Raw genomic sequence first — 22,583 nt, 5'->3', positions numbered from 1 at the left:
CCCCCCGGGGAGGGGAGGGAGCCAATGTTACCCCCGGGGGAAGGGGGGGGTGTTACCCCCGGGGGAGAGTGGGGGGGAGCCACTGCCATCTGACTGTTCTGCCCAAGGGTGGTTGTTGTGTTGGGGCAGATAACCTGCCCCCAATGAATTTAATCTGATGCCCCTGGTGTGATGGGCAGGGGTAGTGATCTGATTGGCTCTGTCGATGCCAACCCTCCCCCTTCACCTGCAGATTGGTTGCCATGGGCAATAGCAGAAGTTAGTCTTTGGATAGAATTGAGGGGGGGGGGGTGACCCCTTCACATCATACGTCCCTCCTCCCATGTAAATGTCATCAACCCCCCCCCCCCCCCCCCCCCCATCACATGACCTGACACCCTGGAATGACACGATTGGCTGTACATTGCCCTCTATGTAACCAATCCGTGTCTCCCTCAGACAATTGTTCATGTATGTTCCATACACGCATCACGGGACACGTATGACGCCATTGGCAGGATCCAACATGCAGAGAATTGTCCTCGGGGCCGGCTTAGTGCACTGTGGGGGGAGGGGATCCCGGCCCGAAAGTTTCATTGAAATGTTCTGACTTGCCTGGCAACGTTGGAATTGATTTGTTCTGAAGTCCGGATGGGATTATCGGATTACAGAACTAATCCGCCATGATTGTCATTCTTCAGGGTTCCGCCCCTCTGTATGGATATAAAGGGGAACCCCGCCAGGGGAGACAGAGCCTCACACAGCACGGCCTCCCTGGCCTGAGGGATGGAGAATGGCGGCTTCAGGCTCTAGCTGCCCCATAGGATCCCCCTGCATGGTTACAGACGTGGGGTGGGGCGGGGGGGTGTTGTAGTACGACCAATCGGAGACAAGCTCTCCCGCCATCACCCAATGACAGCCAGGCTTCAGCAGTATCCATTATTGCACAGAAGGGTAACGCTGAGTCGGCTTTATTTTGCTGAGTGAAGGATCCGGTAATTGGTCCTTAATTGTAAATGTTAATTGTTTTATTAGCCCCCGGCCTTGCCCTGACTTTATGGCGCTCATCCTGTTATTGTGAGATTTGCCAATGGGCACCATAAAGGGAGTGAACACCCAGTGCCCCCTGAAATGCCAATATAAGGGCTGTGTGCCCGGTCACTGAGCGGAGTGCCCGCTGCTCTTCCTGCGTTTCTCTAATCCTTGCGTTTCTTCTCTTTGCAGAATGAAGAGTCTCCTCGCTTCTGTGTTTTGTACATCATGGAATTTTTCTCACCTCTAACCCGCCAGAGCCAAAGGAACTCTACCAAACCCATTCCCAAGGGCAGGAAATAGCAAAGACTTTGCCCGAGACTCTCGGCCGCTCACTTACTGCTTATTTAATTTTATAGTAATTTATTGAATTATTTTCATACCTCATTTTCTGTTTACATATTAAGTATTTTATTACAAGTTATTTTTATTTGAGCCAAAAGTCGCTATGGAAACCACCACGGTGTTTAGTGTTCTCAGCAGTACCCCGGGCATCCAGGAGGGCGGCGGCCCTCTATGGATGCTCATCTTGGGTTTCGTCATCGCCTTCGTGTTGGCTTTCTCAGTTGGTGCCAACGATGTAGCAAACTCCTTCGGCACGGCTGTGGGCTCTGGCGTGGTCACCCTTCGGCAAGCCTGTATCTTGGCATCCATCTTTGAGACCGTGGGCTCCGTACTGCTAGGAGCCAAAGTAAGCGAAACCATCCGGAAAGGTCTGATTGACGTCAATATGTACAACTCTACCCAGGAGCTGCTCATGGCCGGGTCCATCAGTTCTATGTTTGGTGAGTGGGATGGAATCTTTTCTGGGGGAAGGGGCAAATTTAGGGGTCAAAGAATAGACAAGGGAGGGGGCCCCTATACTAAAACATGCATACAGGGACCCCCTATGCTACACATTGTCAAGGAGAGGCCCCTATTCTAAAACATGCATACAGTGGCCCCAATATTACACATAAACATTGAAGGGCCCCCATACTAAAACATGCATACAGGGGCCCCTATACTAAAACATGGACAAGGAGGGGGTGCCCCTATACTAAAAAAAAAATGTAGGGGCCCCCTGTCCTACACATGGGTAAGGGGCCCCTATACTACACATGGACGAGGAGGGGGCCACTATTCTAAAGCATACATACAGGGGGCCCCCATATTACACGTGGACATTGAAGGGCCCCCATACTAAAACATACAGGGACCCCAAGTCGGACAACATGCAAGGCACTCTATGCTTCCTGCATAGGAAACACATCCAGCCTGCATACAGGGAGCTCGGGGTCACCCCAAACATCTCCTCCCCCGTGTTCCATAAAGGAGTCTCCTAAAGGGTGGCCCCTTGTCGGCGATACAATGGACCCCATATGATACTGAATACATTTTTGTGTCTTGCAGGATCTGCTGTGTGGCAGCTTGCCGCTTCCTTCCTAAAGCTGCCGATCTCTGGAACACATTGCATTGTGGGAGCCACCATCGGCTTCTCTCTGGTAGCCAAAGGGCAAGAAGGCGTCAAGTGGTCGGAGCTGCTTCGTATCGGTAAGAAGATTTCCAGATCTAAGAGTTTGCAGAAAGGGAAATGAGTAATAGTGAGGTTGTAAAGAAGAAACGTGTCCCTGATATCCAGCAGTCTGCACCTCTTTATAGAACACATGTCTGGAGTGCTGAGGACTCTTCTGTACACAATTCAGGAGGACCCTTGGCATTGTTGGACTCTTTCCAATGGCCAAAACCAATGCTTCCAAAATGTAAGGAGCGTAGTGATTGCAGAGCAGGGTCAGTAGCGTGTATGTATGCACTCTGTAGAGACAAGTATTCCATGAAATGATGCCCCATATTGCAGGTCACTGGGGGAAATATGATGAATAGGACTTAAATGCTATTGTTCTCCCCGGCCCCTTTTAGCTGGGCGCACCACCTGGCGCTTATCAGCAACCACCCGGCTGTTTTTGGGTCACGATACCGGGCCTACAGCTTCTTCCCACCCAGATTAAACACGATTCTGGGTTGAGCGCTGTAGATACATCTGTATCCCTATAACTGGTCCCTGTTTGCTGGGTACTATTCTATAAAGCGATCCTCAGATCTTCCAGATTAATGCAATGCAGCTGCACATAAAAGGCCCAGGTGAGATCATTATTCACCCGTAATAGAAATGTACAAAGAAAGCAGCTTAGGCTGGCTGTTCTAAGCCCTGGACAGACAGCTTGGATTTATTCTACAAATCTTTAGGTATTTTTCCTCCATAACTCCCTAATTACAAAGTAAAATCACGTGCAGTCACATGACTTTATGGGAAATATTCCAGGCTAATCCCTTCCAATATTTGTCTGCCTTGTTTCTCCTTTCCTTTCATGTCTGCCTTGATTACCATTCACTGACCTTCAAGAAAGTTTTCACCCTTTATTATTTTCTTTCAATATTATCAATATTTATTAGGGACAGTCATGAATCACGGCAAGGAGCTTTATTCTCGGATTTCAAGGTTTCCCTGGCGCTTGTCTCATATTGTGGGGGTTTTATATATGCAGGGCCACGGCCATTTCCACTGTGATTCTGTGTCCGGGAAGCCTGGTAATAAAACATCTGTAGATGGCTGACCAGTAACTCCATAGGAGGATTGGCTTTGTGACTATCCAGCATGTGCACAGGGAGTGCGCTCTGCCACGGGAGTATGCTCCTCCATTCAGCGCACGGGAAATGCGCTCTCCCCAGTGTTCTCCCCAGCCCCTTTTAGCTGGGCGCACCACCTGGCACTTTTCAGCAGCCACCCGGCTATTTTTGGGTGGTTACTGAAGAGTTTGGTCACAAATCAAGGGCTTCCACCCGCCTACAATTTCTTTCCACCCAGCTTAAAAACATTTCTGGGTTGAGCACTGGCTCTGCCACTGACCGCACAACTATTACCAGCTATGCTCGCACCAGCTTACTTCTTATGATCAGATCTTAAACCACCCAACATTCAGTAAATCGCTGCACCTTACAAGTTCTTCATGTGCATTGGCTTTGTCTAGGTAGAGACGTTGGGTTTCTTATTATAATTTGAACCCTTCATATGCTAATATTGCATTTATACAATGATTTCTGTGCTTTCTCTTTCCAGTGTTGTCCTGGTTTATCTCTCCGCTGCTGTCTGGAATCATGTCCGCTCTTCTCTTCTTCCTTGTGAGAATGTTCATCCTGCGCAAGGTAAGAATTCTGTGCTCGGCCTCCAGATTGTGAAATACGGCAGCTAGGGCAGTCATAGAATCCAGCATGGAGACCGATGGTTCCAGAGAGGGCATCCTAGGCCAACAATAAGCCCCAGCAGATGAATTGAACTTCTTGTAAATATTACGTACTGGAATGAAATAAGTTTATGCTTGTCTGTGCAGATAGTTGGGGTAGATGATTGGGGGGGGGGGGGGGGGTAATTTGGCTGCATGCTTCTTTATACCTTAAAGTAAATTTGTCAGTATTGGGTTTGATGGCCTTTTCGTCTGTTTTTGGTGCCCTTGTTCCCCTCAGTAATAAGGTTATTGATGAGAAGCATTGAATGTTCCCTTTTGACTATTGCCAGGCATGATTCTAGACCTAGGATTAGAGGAAAGGTCCCCGTGGGGTTCCCATACTAAGATAGAGAATAGGATTTTCTGGGTTCTTGAAAGAGAAGTTTAAAGCAAGGGGTCTCAGGGGATCCAGTTTACCCCGAGTGCCGGTCATCCCAGAAGCTTGGTTTCCTTCTAATGTGCAAATCTAAGACACTTAAACTGATCAGAGCTCCAAACTGCCTGCCTTGGACCATAAAATATACCATCTTGTATTATTAATATATAACAATCTGTATGCAGATTGGATTATCGCATTTTATGCAGAGGGAGCAGCATATCATTTGCAGCTATCCCAGTACATGTTCTGTATGCTGAGAGCAGATTCCAGGAAGGTTTATACATCCCAATCCAGGGAAGTGATTGCATTCTAGCACTGGGGGTATACTGGGGGTGATACCGGCTTTATGATTTGTGACCGGTTCACATGGTTAATAACCACAGTGCTCTGCATGGGAGCCTAACCTACCTGATTGGACTTTAATCTGTGGTTTAAAAAAGATTGTAGTTCTGGTTTAAGTAATATTTTCTGAATTCCATACAATGCAGTAAGGATATAAATGACCCCAACAAAATCTCGCCCTATGTGGCCTGCATTAGTTGGCGTTCTAATCCTATTAGCATTTCAGTAGGATTATCAATGATGAAAGATTTCTGTACAGCCCTGCTGCTGGCTGGGAAGCTTTAGACCCCAACGTGGAATGTGTGTCAGGGAATCTAGTACCGGGGTCACAAGGGTGGTAAAGTCCTGGTTCTGTGTATATGGACTTTCCCGAAACATGTAAAGATGTATTTATTTTTCCATCCAAGCAAGAAATGGGGTCAGTACTCGGTGTTCACACCGCTAAATGTGAGCGCAACCCTAGGAAATCATGTCGGTAAATGTCCTGTCCAGCAGAATACGTTCTGAAGTATTGTCACCATGGTTCATTGCATAGAGAATTGGCTTACAAATGGAAGTGGCACTCAAAATGTACTCAAAGTAAAAGGATTAAAATTGCTGGGGGGATCATTTCTCCATCTACCTGGAAAATCCCTAAACTGAAAATATCTTGGAGAGTCCCCTACAGTCTGACGGCCGCACAAACTGCCCCCGTTAGGGTTGGTGTCATTTTCCTGATATTTGTCCTTCTCCTTGCTTTGTGTATGCAGTGAATGGACATTTCTGTAGATTTCTGAGTTGTATAAAACCAGAAAATTGCTTTCCGTATATACAGAGACGGCATTGTAGTTAATCTCGAGTCCCCTCAGTCCTTTATATGGTCCTGCGTGCCGCTCGGCTCCGTTAGCTGACGTCTCTTCTATCGCTGCTCTTCATTATATAAAACCCTTCATGACCATGAGAGGGCATAAAAGTGAGAACACAGCAGCCATGCATGACTTGCACCAGCAAACGCAATCACCTGGATAAACCATTAGTACGTCTGACTTTAACTCCTTCATGTCACTCTGCTCATAACATATGCACGGTATTTTGTCCTTCTTTGTAACATGTTAAATATAATTCCCCTTATGCTGGGAACCTGAATTTCTGTAAAAGGGCCAGTGTTGCTGTAGGTCTGGTAGTGAGCATAAATGATTCTATAGACATTTGTCTATGATAAAGGAAAGACAGTCCAGGTATAGGCAATGCATGAGGACTCGGGCTGCACTCATTGGTCCTGATTTAATAAAAGCTCTTCAAGACTGGAGAGGATTGACTTTTCATAAGTCATTGAAAACATTTGCTAAAAATAGGAAATGAGGTTTAAGAAATCCATTCCAAGTTTGCTGGATCACCCACCCTTACAGGTGAGCCTTGGAGAGCTTTATTCTATCGGCTCAATGTGCCAGAAATATGTAAAGTCCAACTTCTGTTTGCCAACACTTTGTGTCTGCTGTATGTAACTTCCCAGCCCTAATCCTGCCAAAATCCTCCATTCTGCACAACACTTGCCTCCTATGCTACGGAGAGTTGCTGTAGTCCAGAGGAAGTGTTTATGCCACTGCTTGGGAGTTCAGTGCAGCGAGGCATTGTGTTGTCTGGTGAACCCGCACAAAGGTTGCGTTGTATTTGTGCCATGCAGATGTTGCTGCTGGTGTGAATAGAAGTCGGCATTGCAGCACCACAAATCTAAAGCTCTACTTGTAATTGCTATAAACTAGATGAAATATGACATTTCGAGAAAGGGACTGCATCCCAGAAACCTTCCATCCTTTGTCACCGTGCAGTTCATAGGCAGAATGTTCGATTTGTATCTTTTTTTTTTTTTTTTTCTCCTAATTGTGTTTTTTGCTCCTGCAGGCTGACCCCGTACCCAATGGACTGCGAGCTCTGCCGGTCTTCTATGCTTGTACAATCGGAATAAACCTGTTCTCCATCATGTTCACCGGCGCTCCCCGTGAGTTAACCTTTTATTGACAGATGTTGGTCTATTTACCTCTGCCTGTTACTCCTGAGCCCACCATTAAACCCAAAATTTACTACTTTTACTTTACAGGACTGACATCTTCTAGAAGTCTGCTGGCCTGTGCCCGTTACAGAAGGCTGCAGGCTAGTGTATGATGACATTTCTAACCTAACTAGTTAACCAACTACAACTAAATCACTACAGCCCTTTCCTCCCCACCCCTCCAGCATTGCCGGTGGCTATGAAGAACCACAGAAGAATATTTACCCTTCTTTCCTTCCTCCTATTTACTTCTACAAGACTTGACCGCCCATACATTTTATACTTTGTTTTGGGTCATAGCTAAAGCCCATGCTATAGGGCATACAATAGGGACAAGCAAGCTTTTTATGTATTAAGACTTGTGAAGGTCGGAACCAGTCAAGCAACTCCTAGCTAATCTCCCATTCTAATCCATTGATAAATGACTCTGCTAGGATGGTCTATTGACCCATACAGAAATGGAAGGCATATTCTGGAATTAGATCCCCCTCAACAACTGCTATAGAACAGGAAGGGGGGAGCGTTCAGCAATTTTTAGCTTTCTCGCCTGCCCTTAAAGGATCTTTGGCTTCGTACATGAAGAGCAGCTGCCCCTCCTGCATTCCTTAGGGAGGTCGTAAATCTGTGCAGGTTTTTCTGAGAGAATAGGTCCAATCTCCACTCATCCTGGGACCTGAATAGTAAGAGCGCATCCCTATAAGATATATATATTCAGTAGGAAAGAGATTGTACTGCTATTATCCCTAATTGCATATCTTGCTCCTTTTCAAAAAGAAAAAAAGTTGCCCAAAGGAAACCTTTTTTGTACTGTTTAGATTTTGGGGAAACGCTTTCTAAAACCCATTAATCAGGTAGTCTTATGGGGGGGGGGGGGGGTAGGCTTCTTTATTGATGGATGCCCCCTTAGTGGCGGTCAGAATGTCATCCATGTAAACTGCACAAAAGATCACCGAATGGCTTGCACACCTAAGAGCTGCACACCTGAAGTCAGCCCCAGCTTGGGGACCCCCTACACATCTCTAGGGGTTCCCTGGTTAATAACGGCTGGACTGATTGATGTCCGTTGTTTTTAACGTTATTTATTCTGATGCTTCCCCAATTACCTGATGTGCCGGCTTTACATTTTAATGTGCAAAATTATTTTCTGCAGTAATGTAGAGGCAGCAGATATATTCGGCTGTCAGTTTGTCACTCCTAAAGTTTATAACTTCAAATGCTCAACTAATAGCAATAAAGTTTGGCAAGAATTCTAGCTGTGTTTTTGCCATATCGGCCCCTGGGATGTTTGTCCTGGGGTGACTGCATAAATGTAGACTTCTTGTAATGCGCGGCCAAGCATTAGGTAGCTTTGGCAGCTTTTTCATCTTCATGTTTGGATAACAGGTTAGTATATTAGAGAGATTGTGGGAAATGTTTCTTTACAAGGTTTACCAATGTTATGGAACAGCCATAGTATTTGTCTCTCCTGTGTGTGTAAGAAGCAGAACTATGAGGTATTGGTCCTATATGACTGCCATCTCCCTGGCCCCTTCTATGTGGGCGCTCTACCCAGCACTTTCAGTAACCACCCGGCTGTTTTTGGGTGGTTATGGATGAGTTGGGTCACAATACAGAGACCACCACCTGCCTACAGCTTCTTCCCACCCAGCCCAAAATTTCTGGATTTTGAATGATTATTTCTGTAGTTCGCTGTACCCGCAGTCTGTCCGGGGGCCAATATTTGAGCTTTGCTTCTTCCAACAATAGGAGAGGAATGTCAAATGTAAATGTCTGGGTATATAAAGCCTTATGGGGTGCTTTCTGGATATTTCCTAGCAGCACCTCCCCTATAATGCACAGGTAATATACTCCTGCTCCTATCTATCATGTAAGTGGTAAATAGAATTGATGAGCACTGCACCTGTTCTAACACTTGCTGCACTTTGTATCCGAACATGCAACAGTTGTTACTGATTGGGAGACTTTCCTGTGACAAACGTTTGCCTGTCCTACAAGCCACCATCTAGATCCTGAAAAGTGAATGTTTTATGTATTTTATAGCTCTGTCCTTGAGTAACAATGGCAGCTCATGTGATTTCCAGTCACGTGCAATCAGCTTGGTTAGGAAAGGTGTAAAATTTACTATACTTGCCGGTCCTATGCAGCCAATATTGCTGCAGATTGCATTATACAGACTTATCAGTCACATGCTAACATATCAGATGGCTTTTACCTTTAGTATATCATTATACCGAAAACATGAGGAGCTGCTAATCTCCCATAACCGCTTCCTTCCTGGCATCGCTGACTTCATTGCTTTGTAGATTTCTACAAATTTAGACTTTATGTAATAGCACTTCTTGGAACAGTCAGCTTTTCTAGTTCCTGTGTAATTGTTGTAGAGTCTTGTAATCTACAGTACAATTACAGGATCTCTGGTTTATAAAGCCGTCCTTCTAATAACCTCGGCTTTCTCATGAAAATCACCTGACTTGTTCCTGACTTGTGCTTGTTCCGGGTCAGTAACTTTGTAGTATTAGTGGCAGCCGGGTAATGTTTAGTAATTCTATGTCCCGTGTTCTCAGCACAGCTTATATGTAAGAGATCCGGGCTGTCTGCTTGCTTAATATTCATTCCAGGTGCAATGTTCTGCAATCAGACTCCTAAATGACTTCTCATGAAATGGGTCAGAAGTAAAATATAAAATGCACTAGTTCAGTGTGACCAATAAAAGAAGCAGCAGCAGAACTATTTCTTCCATCCACAATTTGCTACTAGATTTAAAATACATCAGTGGCTTCTGGCATTGTCAGTGATCTGGGCTGTAAAGCCACCAATGGGCCGTCACCCCCAACCCCAGGAAGACAGTTAAATGAGCTCCTATTGCAAACGACCCCCAGCCCCCCACATCCGAGCTTCCTATTAATCCGCATTAGCTTTTTATATCGGATATAACTGTGCAGCGTAGGAGAGAAATATTGTACAATTTATAGTGACCGGCTCAGTGTACTTTGTCACTTTGTGTTTATTTTCTTACTGCCTGAAACTTTTTACTGATGTTGCAACTTAAAAAAAGCATTTGTGGAATGTTGTAAAAAGGTTTTCATAACCTCTTCATCTAAGAGCTTTCCAACGTCCCCGGAATGTTGGAGCAAGTGAAGAGTCTGCAGCACATTTACGTTGTTGGGATATTTTCCAAAACTATTCTTCCCACATAGAATTGTTTTAATAAAGGGAATGATAAAACATTGCATACAGGAAAGCTGGTTGGTTAATTTTTTATCTTGTCACTGGCAATGCCTCTTAATTAAACTGTGATTACCTTAAATATGAAGGAAGCCGTCATTTACAGGTTGGTGAATGACCTATGATGATTGGGGGTTGGACCCCCAATCTGACCCCTTGAAGGTCGCTGTGCATTTCTGTCACACATGACGACAAACCCCGGAGAAGATTCCTTATGTGTATCTATTTTGTTTCTTCCAGTGCTCGGATTTGACAAGGTTCCTCTATGGGGCATCATTCTCATCTCGGTGGGGTGTGCTGTGATCTGTGCCGTGGTGGTCTGGTTTATCATCTGTCCCAGAATGAAGAAGAAAATAGAACGTGAGTGTCTCATGCCTCTTCCATTTTATTTATAGGCTGGGTATAAATAGCTGCCGTGTAAAGTCAGATGTGAAATGAAATCTGTGAAATTATCTCAGAGGTGAAGATAAATTCTTTTCAGTGGAATTATCACCTGGCCTAAACGTCCCGTACAATGGGATTGGAAGGATTCCTCCAATGATCTGCTGTCTGTTATAAATGGATAAATGCTTTAAAATAAGAATCTGCAAACCGTCTACAGACGCATTTCAGGGTTCTGCTTCCCTTCGGGGCTTTATACAGCTGAAACTTAATTTTTCACACCATGAACTCTTCTGTGAGTTTTGTCTCCATAGATTGTGAGCTTCATGTGACTTTAAAACAACCTAGCTTATATATAGAAGTATTCCTATGGCATGAATAATGCTGAATAAATAGAAAGCGGCCTTGTAATACTGAAATAAGACTCGGCGCTGCATGCACAGCCCAAATAACATTCATGCAGAGACTTGTATATCCAGCTTGTTAAGCTGAGTACACACTGCCAATTTTTGTCGTTGGAAAGGATCTTTCACGATCCTTTCCAACGACAAGGGGCTGCAAGATGCATGAACGGTGCTGTACATACATCACTGTTCATGCTCTATGGAGAGGGGAGGGGGAGAGCGACGGAGCGGCACCCTGCTGCGCGCTCTCCCCTTCCCTTTCATTACGATCGGTTGTCCATCGTCCGTGGATCCGGGAGGTCGGTCGTCCGGAGGATGGACGACACCGACTGTACACACGGCAGATTTTCGCCCGATAATTGGCCGATGCCGATTATCGGGCGATAAAAATCTGACGTGTGTACGTAGCTTTAGACTGTTCAGCATCCATCTTTGTTCTTCCTGTGGTATTCAAATTTCTATCTGTTACAAATAACTTATATTTTACAGAAGGGCATTTATATTTGAAAGCAGATCTTCCATTTGCTGGGCTCCTCCCTAATTCAATTTTTTAATAGGTGAAAAATTAACCTGAAACGAATTATTCTCCCCTTGCCCCGTCTTCTGCTCACATTGCCATCCTTTGGGCGTGCAGAACAGGGAAATGTGCAGCAAACTGGCATTTCTTCTCACAAGATTGACTGCTCTGTGTTGCAGGACGATGGCGACTTCTCTCCTTTGCATTTCTAGTAGTTGGTGATTTAGGGCCCCGGCTGTATGGGGGGTCCGTGTATTTTACTAGAGGTTTTAGAGTGAATTGTATGGTGATGGGTTAGGATTACCAGGTCCTAGCATTAGAGAAGAAACATTTCTGTTTCAAAGCTTTAATGGTCTTTGTCTCTTCCTCCCACCAGGTGAGATCAAGTCCAGCCCATCAGAATCCCCGCTGATGGAAAAGAATAACCACGATCACAGCCATATCCTGAAACCCGACCAAGATGTGAAACTACCCATTGACAGCGGCATCTCTGCAGAGACCAAGGTGCCCATCCTTGACATGGTATCTGTGCCCTTACCGTCCCGGGCAGTAGAAGAACGGACGGTGACCTTCAAGATGGGTGATGGAGATGATGTGTCCGAGAGGGAGAAGTGTCAAAGTATGGAGACCAACATTGACCAGCCAGTAAATGGTGAGTAGGATTTAACTTGTGCAGATATAGAATGCTGGTAAAGGAAGGTCAGGAGCTTTACCATGCGGTAGAGAGCCCCTTAAACCATTGCAGCCCCTGGTCATTGTGCAAGCCAAGTTCTGCATCCTTAGCAGTTGTCACCTTTATGACCCGAAACCAGCCAAACCTCCCAAATTCTTTTCTGTATGTTCGGCTTTGCCCTTCCCTTCATGCTGCATGTAAACTTGTCATGTGACACGTAGGCCCAAAGCCTCTGAACAAATATTTGTATGATCCTTTAAATCACGACATGTTTCTCTATGTACCGGCCTCCCATGACATTTCCTTTGTCACCTGTAAACCTAAATGCAGGTAAAATGAACTAAATGGTTCTGTTCAGCACATTTATGGAAATGTCCAGCAGGTACAAATAGAACGACTGAAAATCTTTGCATCAAGATATCGATAGAGGTTTAGTTCTCTCGTCTGAGGGTGGGAAGGAAAACTTTGGTAAATGCCAGGCAGGCCTACTGTGCAACATGGCAGAGCTGTATAAATCTCAGGACTGAATTGATAAAGTAGAAATGGTGTGGCAATGGGACTGGGCGGCAAGGTTTGTTTCAGGGATAAATAATTATACAGTATATAGTGCCAACATATTACACAGCACTGTACAAAGCCCATAGTCATAGCTGTCCCTCAAAGGAGCTCACAATCTAATGTCCCTACCATAGTCATATGTCATTACATTCTAAGGACAATTTTGGGGGACAATTAATCTAACTGCATGTTTTTGGGATGTGGGAGGAACCAGAGTACCCAGAAGAAACCCAAACATGGGGGGAACCTACAAACTCCATGCAGATAATGTCCTGGCCGAGATTCCAACCTGGGACCCAGTGCTGCAAAGGCTCCGAAATATGAAAATAATTCATTCTTTGGGGTTCCTTGGCAGTGATATCAAATACGTTGCTTTTGTGGTCCCGGCATAGTTTAGGGGGAATCGGCAACCAGCAGAGAAATGGCACACAATTCCAGAGGGTGTCCCCTTTAAATGGGCACCAATGCCATCCCCTCCTCATATTCTAGTAAATGTGTGAATGGAGAGCAGGTGAAGAATGAAATGACATCGACAACTTTCACCTACTCCCTGTAACCGAGTCACTTGATGTTCTGTTTACCTTTCAACAAGCATAACAGCCTCGTGACACGCTGTGTAATCTGAGCTCCACACAACTAACCCACAGATTGTGTAAAGATAAAACGCTCACAATCATTCCCGACTTCTAGTACACACAATGCTGATAATAAAACAAATACTGCTACGGGCCAGAATGTGGGATTTGCCGTATTCTTTAGAAACCTTTCATCCAGCTGCAGTCCCACATCCAGTGGTGAATATTGTAGCCAATGTTGGTTCTGGTGACATGCTGATGAGGTGCACTGATGGTTGTGCATGGAGTCTGTATAATGGGGTTCCCTGGCAGTGAGATATCTGTATAATGGGGTTCCCTGCCAGTGAGATATCTGTATAATGGGGTTCCCTGGCAGTGAGATATATATATTCTGCTATATTAGAACATTAAAGTTTTTTTGATTCTAAACTTTCTATTTTCTCCCTCAGGAGCAATGCAGTTGCCAAATGGAAATCATGTTCAGTTCAGCCAAACTGTCAGCAATCAGATTAATTCTAGCGGTCAGTATCAGTACCACACAGTGCACAAGGATTCGGGCCTGTACAAGGAGCTGCTGCACAAGCTGCATTTGGCCAAAGTTGGTGACTGCATGGGAGACTCCGCTGATAAACCTCTACGCCGCAACAACAGCTACACCTCCTACACCATGGCCATCTGTGGAATGCCGCTGGACTCCTTCCGGAACAGGGAAGCCGAGGCCCGGCCAGAGGAAGCCGAAAAGCTGACTTGGCATGGGGCCGATGGGAAGAAGAGGGCTCGCATGGACAGCTACACCAGTTACTGCAATGCCGTGGCTGATGCACACCATGATGTCAGTGAACCGGAAGAATGTAACCCAGAGGAGGAGGCTGCTGACAGAAAGAGCAACAAATCTTCTATAGAGGAATGGCATGACCAAGACAAGCCTGAGGTGTCCCTTCTCTTCCAGTTCCTGCAGATTCTCACTGCCTGCTTTGGCTCCTTTGCTCATGGTGGAAATGATGTCAGGTTGGTATTTACAGGGCACACTTGTCTGATCTGAACCTGCACACTGAATTATCATCATAAGTGTTTTCTGGGCATGAAATATCTCACCCCCACATGCCTTGTTCACCTCCCAGATCCCTTAAACTAAAATCCAGGATACTCCTCCATGCACATGGCAGGAAGCATACATGGGTTAAAGGACCAGTCAGATGAGTACGGCACCGAGACTTCCAAGGGAGGTGCATGAAGCTGCTATTCAGTAGTCGCCCTTGCTGACCTCCCTGTGATCCTCTGAAAATGTTTGCATACATACAGGTCACAATCCACTGGCTGCTTTTCAGCTGGTGCCACCACCCAGTACTTTGCAGCAACCCCCTGGCTGTTTTTGGGTGGTTAGTGATAAGTTGGGTCACAATACATGACCTGCCACCTGCCTACATTTTCTTTCCTGCCTAAAATAATTTCTGGGTTGTGCACTGCACATCTAAATAAGTGATTGCACCTCATGTACAGTAATGCAGTGCCCAGGAACTTTGCATTAATGTCAGCTATTTCTCTTCTGCGCTCGATGCATTTGGTTACTGCTGTGTACATGGTGAACTTTCTTTAAACCTTCAAATCCTAATTCTTTTCCTTTGCTTTTACTGCAGCAATGCTATTGGACCGCTGGTTGCCTTGTGGCTGGTATATGAGACCAGAGATGTGACCAGCAAAGCTGCCACCCCAATCTGGCTGCTCCTATATGGAGGAGTCGGTATCTGCATCGGTTTGTGGGTCTGGGGACGCAGAGTCATCCAAACGATGGGCAAAGATCTGACCCCGATTACACCATCCAGGTAAGTTATATGCATGATAATGGCAATATGTTAGACTAAAATCAGATTAAATCTTGGTGAAAATTATGGGAATCTGGCCTCCTGGTGTCTACGGCAGGTGATGGGCTGATGGCCATTTTATACCATGCCTGCAAAAAATGTTTATTTTTGTATTTTATCTGAAATATGTAAACCTACAGCGAGTCCCACACCCAACACAACCTCTTTATAGGCGACATAAATACCTGAAGGTTACTGGGGAGGAGGTGTTGGCTGCATTGTCCACATAATGATTTTTATAGCACTTGTAATTCTAAGAATTTATTTGCAGCAGCGGTTCTTGGGGAAACTTATTGGCTTGTAGGGATTATTAACCCCTTCTTGCCTGGTGTATTGTGAGCCAGCATCCTCCTGCGGGGAGACACGAGCACCTAACTTGCAGCTGAGCATTGAGCTGTGGGTGCTGCACCAAAGCTCGGAGATCCCTGACCCGAATAGCACAATGTGCTGAGTATTGTGGGGTTAGGGTGGGGGAGGTGTCCACCCCGGTGGTCATTATGGCTTGTATGCAGATCCATATTTCTGAGCAATTCTAGTTAGACCAAAACAATCCAAATACTGGCAATAATTTCCTGTTTTTATTTTCTTACAGTGGTTTCAGCATTGAATTGGCGTCTGCTCTGACTGTTGTGATTGCATCGAACGTTGGTCTGCCGATCAGTACTACACATTGCAAGGTGAGGACTGGGACTGGTCTGTAGGTGGAACCTCAATCTGCTTCACATTCTGTAATGCGGCTCCAACCCAACATTTGCCCTCTACATGTGGGGCTGCTGCTGCGCAGTGATCTGCCACGGTCAGAAGACGTTCTCTGCTAGTTTGGCTTCTCTGACGTCACCCAGAATGATAAAATAAATCCAATTACAGCATAGAGCAGCAATAAAATGGAGTACAGACCAGCAAGATCGTTATATTCGGGTTCAATGAGGGAATGTGTATGTAATTGCATGCAGTTATTGGGTGGTGCAATCTGCCAGCTGCTCATCACCTCCCCCACCCTCTGATTTTACCATTGAAATAAATGATCGGCCCTTTATAATTGTTAGAATATAGGAGGCAGCAGCTGTGCAATCCCCGTGTGAATTGGTTCTTGGTGAACAGCTGGTGAATGTTGGAATTGGTTGAAAAGGAACAAAAATTACAAATCTCAGTGATATTGTGGAGTTGTCATGGACAAGATTCATTCTGAATGTTCAGTCACAGCTCCATTCACCTTCTGCAAGTCTAATACAAGAGGGGTGCCATCTTCTCTGCCATGTAAAATGCTGATGGATGGTTCGGGGGGGGGGTAATGGCTGACAATGGCCGGGCTGGAGGGGTCCTGTAGTTCCATGCTGTAGAATTCACATAACCGCGTCCCTATAATAACGATTCCTTTCTTTCAGGTTGGTTCCGTGGTGTCGGTGGGATGGCTGCGCTCTAAGAAAGCCGTGGACTGGCGACTTTTCCGAAATATCTTCCTAGCTTGGTTTGTCACGGTGCCAATCTCTGGCCTGATCAGTGCGGGCATCATGGCACTCTTCAAATATGCCATCCTCCGGGTTTGATCGCGCAACTCCATACTGCCTGCTATCCAGAATCGCCTCTCAGGACCAAAGATCCTCCGCACATAGCCCATCGGTGCAAAGTCCTGCCGAGCGATTCGCCTCCCTGCGAGAGGGGCTCTGAATAAACATCTGAAATATGCAATGCGCTGGCTCTGTGGGGGACGGGCAAAGAACCCTGGCAAGGAGTAAGAAGGGGACGCACGATTATATCGCCTTCCCTTAGTGCTGTAAAACTGCTTTAATGCTTTTTAGTACCAGAGAAGAAAGAAATCAACCCAATCTACCTGTCTGCTGATCATTCCTCAGTATTAATGTCCCTGTATATAGGACTGCTTGTAAGTCGCCATTTTTCTTTTTCCACTGTAAATGTTTTCTCATCCTGTATCGCCCAGAAGACTTCAAATCGTTTTCTTGTTTCTTCATATCATTTTCTCCTTCTCTGTAGGCAATGCAGATCATTGCATGGCTTAACAGCAGAATGATTGTGACGGGGAACTCCGACCTCAAACGAGGTCCACATTGTCTGTCCGTGGGGGTCACCATGACCAATCATGGTTTTTTTTTATTCTAGCAAAATCCAAAGTATCCGTTTTTTTTTTTTTTTTTCTTTTGTTGAAGATTTTCTGTCTTTGGGATTTGGGGTAAAGGTGCTGTTCTGGTTATTCAGAAGATTTGTGACCATGCAATGAGGATTTGTCCATTTCACCGGTCCGTTTCATCTTTGTTACTGGTGAAACCAAAATAAAATCGCACTAATTCCACCAAATCCGACTTTGGTCTCTTCTGTCATGGCGTCCAGTCACCACATTGTAAGAAGTTCAGGTGTTGCAGCTATGGGGGGCCGAAGAAAGATGGAGGAGAATCTATGCGGGGTTCAGCCTCCTGTATGAGGTCATGTGATAAATGGGGGCATTGTGTACATAGGGGGGTATATGGGGGGAGGGGGGATTTACTCACTCAGGAATTTGTGCATCATGCCAAGTTGAGCTGACACCCAAAATTTAGGGACCACAATATTAGGAAAGATGGGGCCTGTAAGCTGCAGATACCAAGACTGGGATTTTTATACTCCTGAGAGGAAAGAACTCAACAAAATTTCATGAAGATATTGGAAGTGGATTTGCTATTGGGTTGAAGAATGAATTATCCAATCATGTTGATTCCATGAAATTCCCCGTGTCTGTGTGGGTTTCCTCCCACATCCCAAAAACATGCAGTTAGGATAATTGGCTCCCCCCCCAAATTGACCTTAGACTGTGATAATGACATATAACTATGGGGGGGACATTAGATTGTGAGCTCCTTTGATGGACTTTGTACAGCACTGCATAGTATGTTGGTGCTATACAAACACAGGCTTCTCCCCAGGCCCTTTCAGCTGGGCGCACCACCCAGCACTTTTTAGCACCCACCTGGCTGTTTTTGGGTGGTTACTGAAGCGTTTGGTCACAATACAGGTGTGATCTGGGTTGAGCACTGAAATACTGTGTAATAATAATAGTTTATAGTGAACACGGCTACATTAGGGTGAATTTGGTCCAAACATCCTGAGCCTTTGTCATCAGGAGTTCTAGTCTGGGGAGGATTTTGGCCTGTTTTATATAATTTAATTTATAAATGAAACCTCCGCATAAAATACATGATCTGTGCTGTGATGGGGTCACCACCTTCCCATGCAAACTTTGATGGATTCACATGCTGACTTTATATGCGGAGAGGCCGACTGTCCCTGATTATTTCTAATGGCAGAGAAATGCAGAGCCTGCAATATTGAGAGAGAATTCCCCTGTACGGCTGCATGTGTATTGTTCTATAGATGGCAATATGTGTGCAGGGAAAATAACCGGAGGATTCCTGCACCCAGCTACTCCCTGGTGGGCACTGCTATACTAAGGGCCCCCTAAGGGTTGGTGGCTTCTATGGTAAATTGTCTATAAATGAGAATTGACAGAAAAGCTGGGGTTCCTCAGCACTTTCAGAAGTGAATTTCCATGTTAAATATACGTGATGGCAAGTTAAACTGAATCGGTATCGGCCATTCCAGCACGTCATAGATCGGTAATTCCCGGTTATATCTTTATGGGAACAACTGAGTGGAAAATGTCTCAATCCTGGCGCGTTCTGCCGTTAGGCTTCCTGAGAACGTTACATGACTCTAGGCCAGGGGTCAGAAACCTGCGGCTCTTCAGCCTCCTTGTTGTGGCTCCCTTCGGCTGCCGCGGGGAGATCTCTGATGGGGGATCCCCTTCCTCCCAAGACACTGCGGAGGAGGGGGATTCCCTATCCGGTGTTCTAATGAAAAAAATCTACCAGTGAAATAAATCTACCACGGGGGGCGTACAAATGGGTGTGCACAATGACATTCCCCTCCTTTGAACCCCAATTCCTCTGGAATGGGGAGATGTACAAAACCAAAAATGTAGGTGCAAGTGGGGGACACCTGTGACTAACACCCCCTAAAATTTAATTGTTAGGCTATCATCAGAACATAAAGAACTCTGCCCATCAAAAAAATCTACCGTTACACATTGCTGGAGGCACCTGAACCCCAATTTCTCTGGAACAGGAAGGGGGTACAGGTGAACAAAATTAGAGGTGCAAGTGGGGGACACCTGTGGCTAACACCTCCTAAAAACTCCACCCATCAAAAAACCCCTACCCTGTTACACATTGTTGGAGGCTTCTAGCACCTAAACCCCAATTTATCTGGAAACGGGGGTACAGGTGAAAAAAATTTGAGGTTCAAGTACGGGACACCTGTGGCTAACACCTCCTAAAAATTCATAAAAACTCTGCCTATCAAAAAAATCTACCCTGTTACACATTGCTGGAGGCTTCTAGCACCTGAACCCCAATTACTCAAGATTGGGGGGTACAGGTGAACAAAATTAAAGCTGCAAATGAGGGACACCTGTGGCTAACACCCCTTAAAATTTCATCTCTGAGGCATCGTCAGAACATAAAGAACTCTGCCCATCCAAATAATCTACCCTGTTAGGTTAGAAGCCTCCAGCTAATGTAACAGGATGATAGGTTAGAAGCTGGAGGCTTCTAGGGGCATAGTTCAGCGTTTAATTTATTTCAAAGTAGGCCTACACATGCACACTTGTTGTAACAGGTAAAATTAAAAAAATATTAAAACTTTTAAAAGTTTATAAACTGTGTTATGTTTTGCGGCTCCAGACTATTTTTCTTTAGTGGAAGAGGAGGCAAAATGGCTCTTTTCATAGTAAAGGTTGCTGACCCCTGCCCTAGGCTGTGATTGTTCTATGTGGGAAATAATTCTCCAAGAACGGTGAGGAGAAAATGATTCAAGGTATCCTGAACTTGTTCACGTGGATTTGGAGTTCAAATCGAATTCTCCTACCAGCTCTTATGCCCCATAGGGAACCCCGAGCTTCTCTGCCACAACTCGATGTTATTATTGACATTGGGTAATCCTTACACGGCTAGAACCGGACTTCACATTAATTCAGATTACGTTTGTTCTCATCCCCGGAGGAATTTAATGTCAATGTGTCAGGATGGAGACATTTTTCATATGGAATTCACCCAGATTTTGTATGAATACCAAATACAAGTTCCCATAAGGATATAACTCAGAATTACCGATCTACAATGTGCTGCAATGGTTGATACCTATTTTAACTTGCTATCACTTATGTGAATATGGGAAGTATCACACAATAGGAGGGGGATATGGAATGGTGGGTGAGGGGTTTAGGAGACAGAAGAAGACGGGTAGGTGAGGGGGAAGCGTTGGGTTATAAATGAGCAGAAAGTAGGAGCAAGCCAAATAGGACGAGGAGACCATTCCAGAGAGTCGGGGCAGCTCTAGAAAAGTCTTGGAGCCGTGCGTGTGATGAGGTTATGAGTGAGGAAGTCATTAGTAGTATGTTTCCAATGAAACGGCACAGCTGTGCTTTGGTCCTGCCAGTAACAAAGCATGGGCTGTGCAGTTTATTCTCACAAGATGTGTTGGTTGGAGGAGACCTGAAGATTCATCGCTGTTACTGCGGTCACTAAGGGTTCTCCAAGCAGTAAAGGTGAATTAGAAGTGAATGTATCCAATCTATTGGACTGTAGGACTCCTTATACTGTCTATGGTCAATGACTATATATGAACAACTTTCATCCAAATGTCCTAAATAATAAAATTCCTGAATTTTAGTAAAATGACATCACATGAATATCAGCAAAAACGTCGCCATTTATAGATGGAATAAAAGGAGGTCGGAAACCTCACCTCCGGGCCCCAGGGGCCACACACCGGCCGTACGATGTAACGGATAATAAATGTTATAACGGTGGTATCATAGCCCAGACCTGGTGTGTATGGCCAGGGGAAAATCTGTGAAGAAATGGTGGGTGAATGTATTCATGTGATACTTTTCGTGTAATGGTGAACACAATACAACAATGGGTCTGATTTATTAAAGCTCTCCAAGTCTGGAGAGGATACACTTTCATCAGTGAATCTGGGTGATCCAGCAAACCTGGAATGGATTTCTTAAAAGTCAGTTGTTATTTGTTAGCAAATGTTTTAAATTCTGAACCAGATCCATTCCAGGTTTGCAGGATCACCCAGATTCACTGATGAACGTGTATTCTCTCCAGACTTGGAGAGCTTTAATAAATCAGACCCAGTGATGGGTGAATGTATTCATGTGATAAATATTGTCTAAAGGTGAACACGTCATTGCTTTGCTTCCTGCGTTTCCCTGTTCACCATTCTATTATAGGTTTGTGGTGATGAGGTGACCCCGCTGTGACCTAAACATGCTATTTATGGGCCGAGGGTCTGACACCATGATGGGGGGTGGTAAGAAGAATTTGTCAACTTACCCCCCAGGCCGGCTTTATCCTGCACTGCTAAAAAATGGGAATGGAAAAATACCCCCCCCCCCCCCCCCCCCCCGATGTACAAGAGGGTCACACAAGGAATAAAAGGTTGTACTTTGTTTACAGTAATTGATCTCACAGAATATTTTACTTTCCTGGAATAAACGGAACAAATGTGAGAGTCCAGGAATGTGAAAGCAGAAGTTTTATTTATATTTCAGATTCACACGGGGGAGATCGCCCTGCTCAGTCTGGTAATATAAACGTTAATATTTCCAGCTGTGACCCATCGGGTACACCGGGCATCCTATACCCCCAGGGTGCAAACCCCATCCCCCCCCCCCAAATTCCTGCCTTTTACAGGGGTGACCCAGAAGCTTCTGCCAGAAAAATGGCACAGAGCAAAACATTCACCACCTTTTTCCTTATCAGCGGATCAAACAGTAAACTTTCATCTCATCTGTTGCTGGCCTTTCCCTTCCAGAACTGAAATTCTGCTTTTTAATATTAAAACATCGCTAGGTTTCACCCAGAGAATGAATAAAATAACTTGCCCAATATTCACCTGTTTGCAAACTGCACTGACCAGAAATGGAGCCAAACTCTGCAAGTTGCAATTTGATTGGCTATTGTCTGCATGCATTTCACCGATCATCTCTAGGAGGAATAAAGCGAAATCTGAGTGAATGTGATGGCAACTTTCATAGAATGCGGAATAATCAGAGCAGCGGTAATGTTTACTAATGCAGAGGGGGCCAAGTGTGGGCCGGATATCCCTAGGGGAGAACGCATACTGCTCCTAGATTGTAAGCTCTTTGGGTCAGAGTCCTCTCCTCCTCCTATGTCACTGTCTGTATCTGTCTGTCATTTGTAACCCCTATTTAATGTACAACGCTGCGTAATATGTTGGTGCTATATAAATCCTGTTTATTAATACTTCTAAAGTATTTCTGAATCCTGGCACACAGACGAGGC

General features: G+C 45.1%; 1 protein-coding gene across 2 annotated transcripts in view; it reads left to right on the top strand.

Moving 5' to 3' along the window:
* The window catches only part of SLC20A1 (solute carrier family 20 member 1), a 22,568-nt gene extending 5,036 nt beyond the window's left edge, over positions 1 to 17,532 (top strand). For both annotated transcript variants that reach the window (XM_072402937.1, XM_072402938.1), the window contains exons 2-11: positions 1,204 to 1,796; positions 2,404 to 2,544; positions 4,109 to 4,194; positions 6,877 to 6,973; positions 10,490 to 10,609; positions 11,928 to 12,203; positions 13,807 to 14,365; positions 14,995 to 15,180; positions 15,812 to 15,896; positions 16,605 to 17,532. In XM_072402937.1, coding sequence (XP_072259038.1) covers positions 1,460 to 1,796; positions 2,404 to 2,544; positions 4,109 to 4,194; positions 6,877 to 6,973; positions 10,490 to 10,609; positions 11,928 to 12,203; positions 13,807 to 14,365; positions 14,995 to 15,180; positions 15,812 to 15,896; positions 16,605 to 16,766 — 2,049 coding nt within the window. In that variant the 5' untranslated portion in view covers positions 1,204 to 1,459 and the 3' untranslated portion in view covers positions 16,767 to 17,532. The remainder of the gene's footprint in view (positions 1 to 1,203; positions 1,797 to 2,403; positions 2,545 to 4,108; positions 4,195 to 6,876; positions 6,974 to 10,489; positions 10,610 to 11,927; positions 12,204 to 13,806; positions 14,366 to 14,994; positions 15,181 to 15,811; positions 15,897 to 16,604) is intronic.
* The last annotated feature ends 5,051 nt before the right edge of the window (positions 17,533 to 22,583 follow it).

Source organism: Pyxicephalus adspersus, chromosome 2 (genome assembly GCF_032062135.1).
Source record: "Pyxicephalus adspersus chromosome 2, UCB_Pads_2.0, whole genome shotgun sequence".
Lineage (NCBI taxonomy): Eukaryota > Metazoa > Chordata > Amphibia > Anura > Pyxicephalidae > Pyxicephalus > Pyxicephalus adspersus.
The sequence above is the reverse complement of the archived record's forward strand: the minus strand, read 5'-3'. Positions and strand labels throughout refer to the sequence as shown.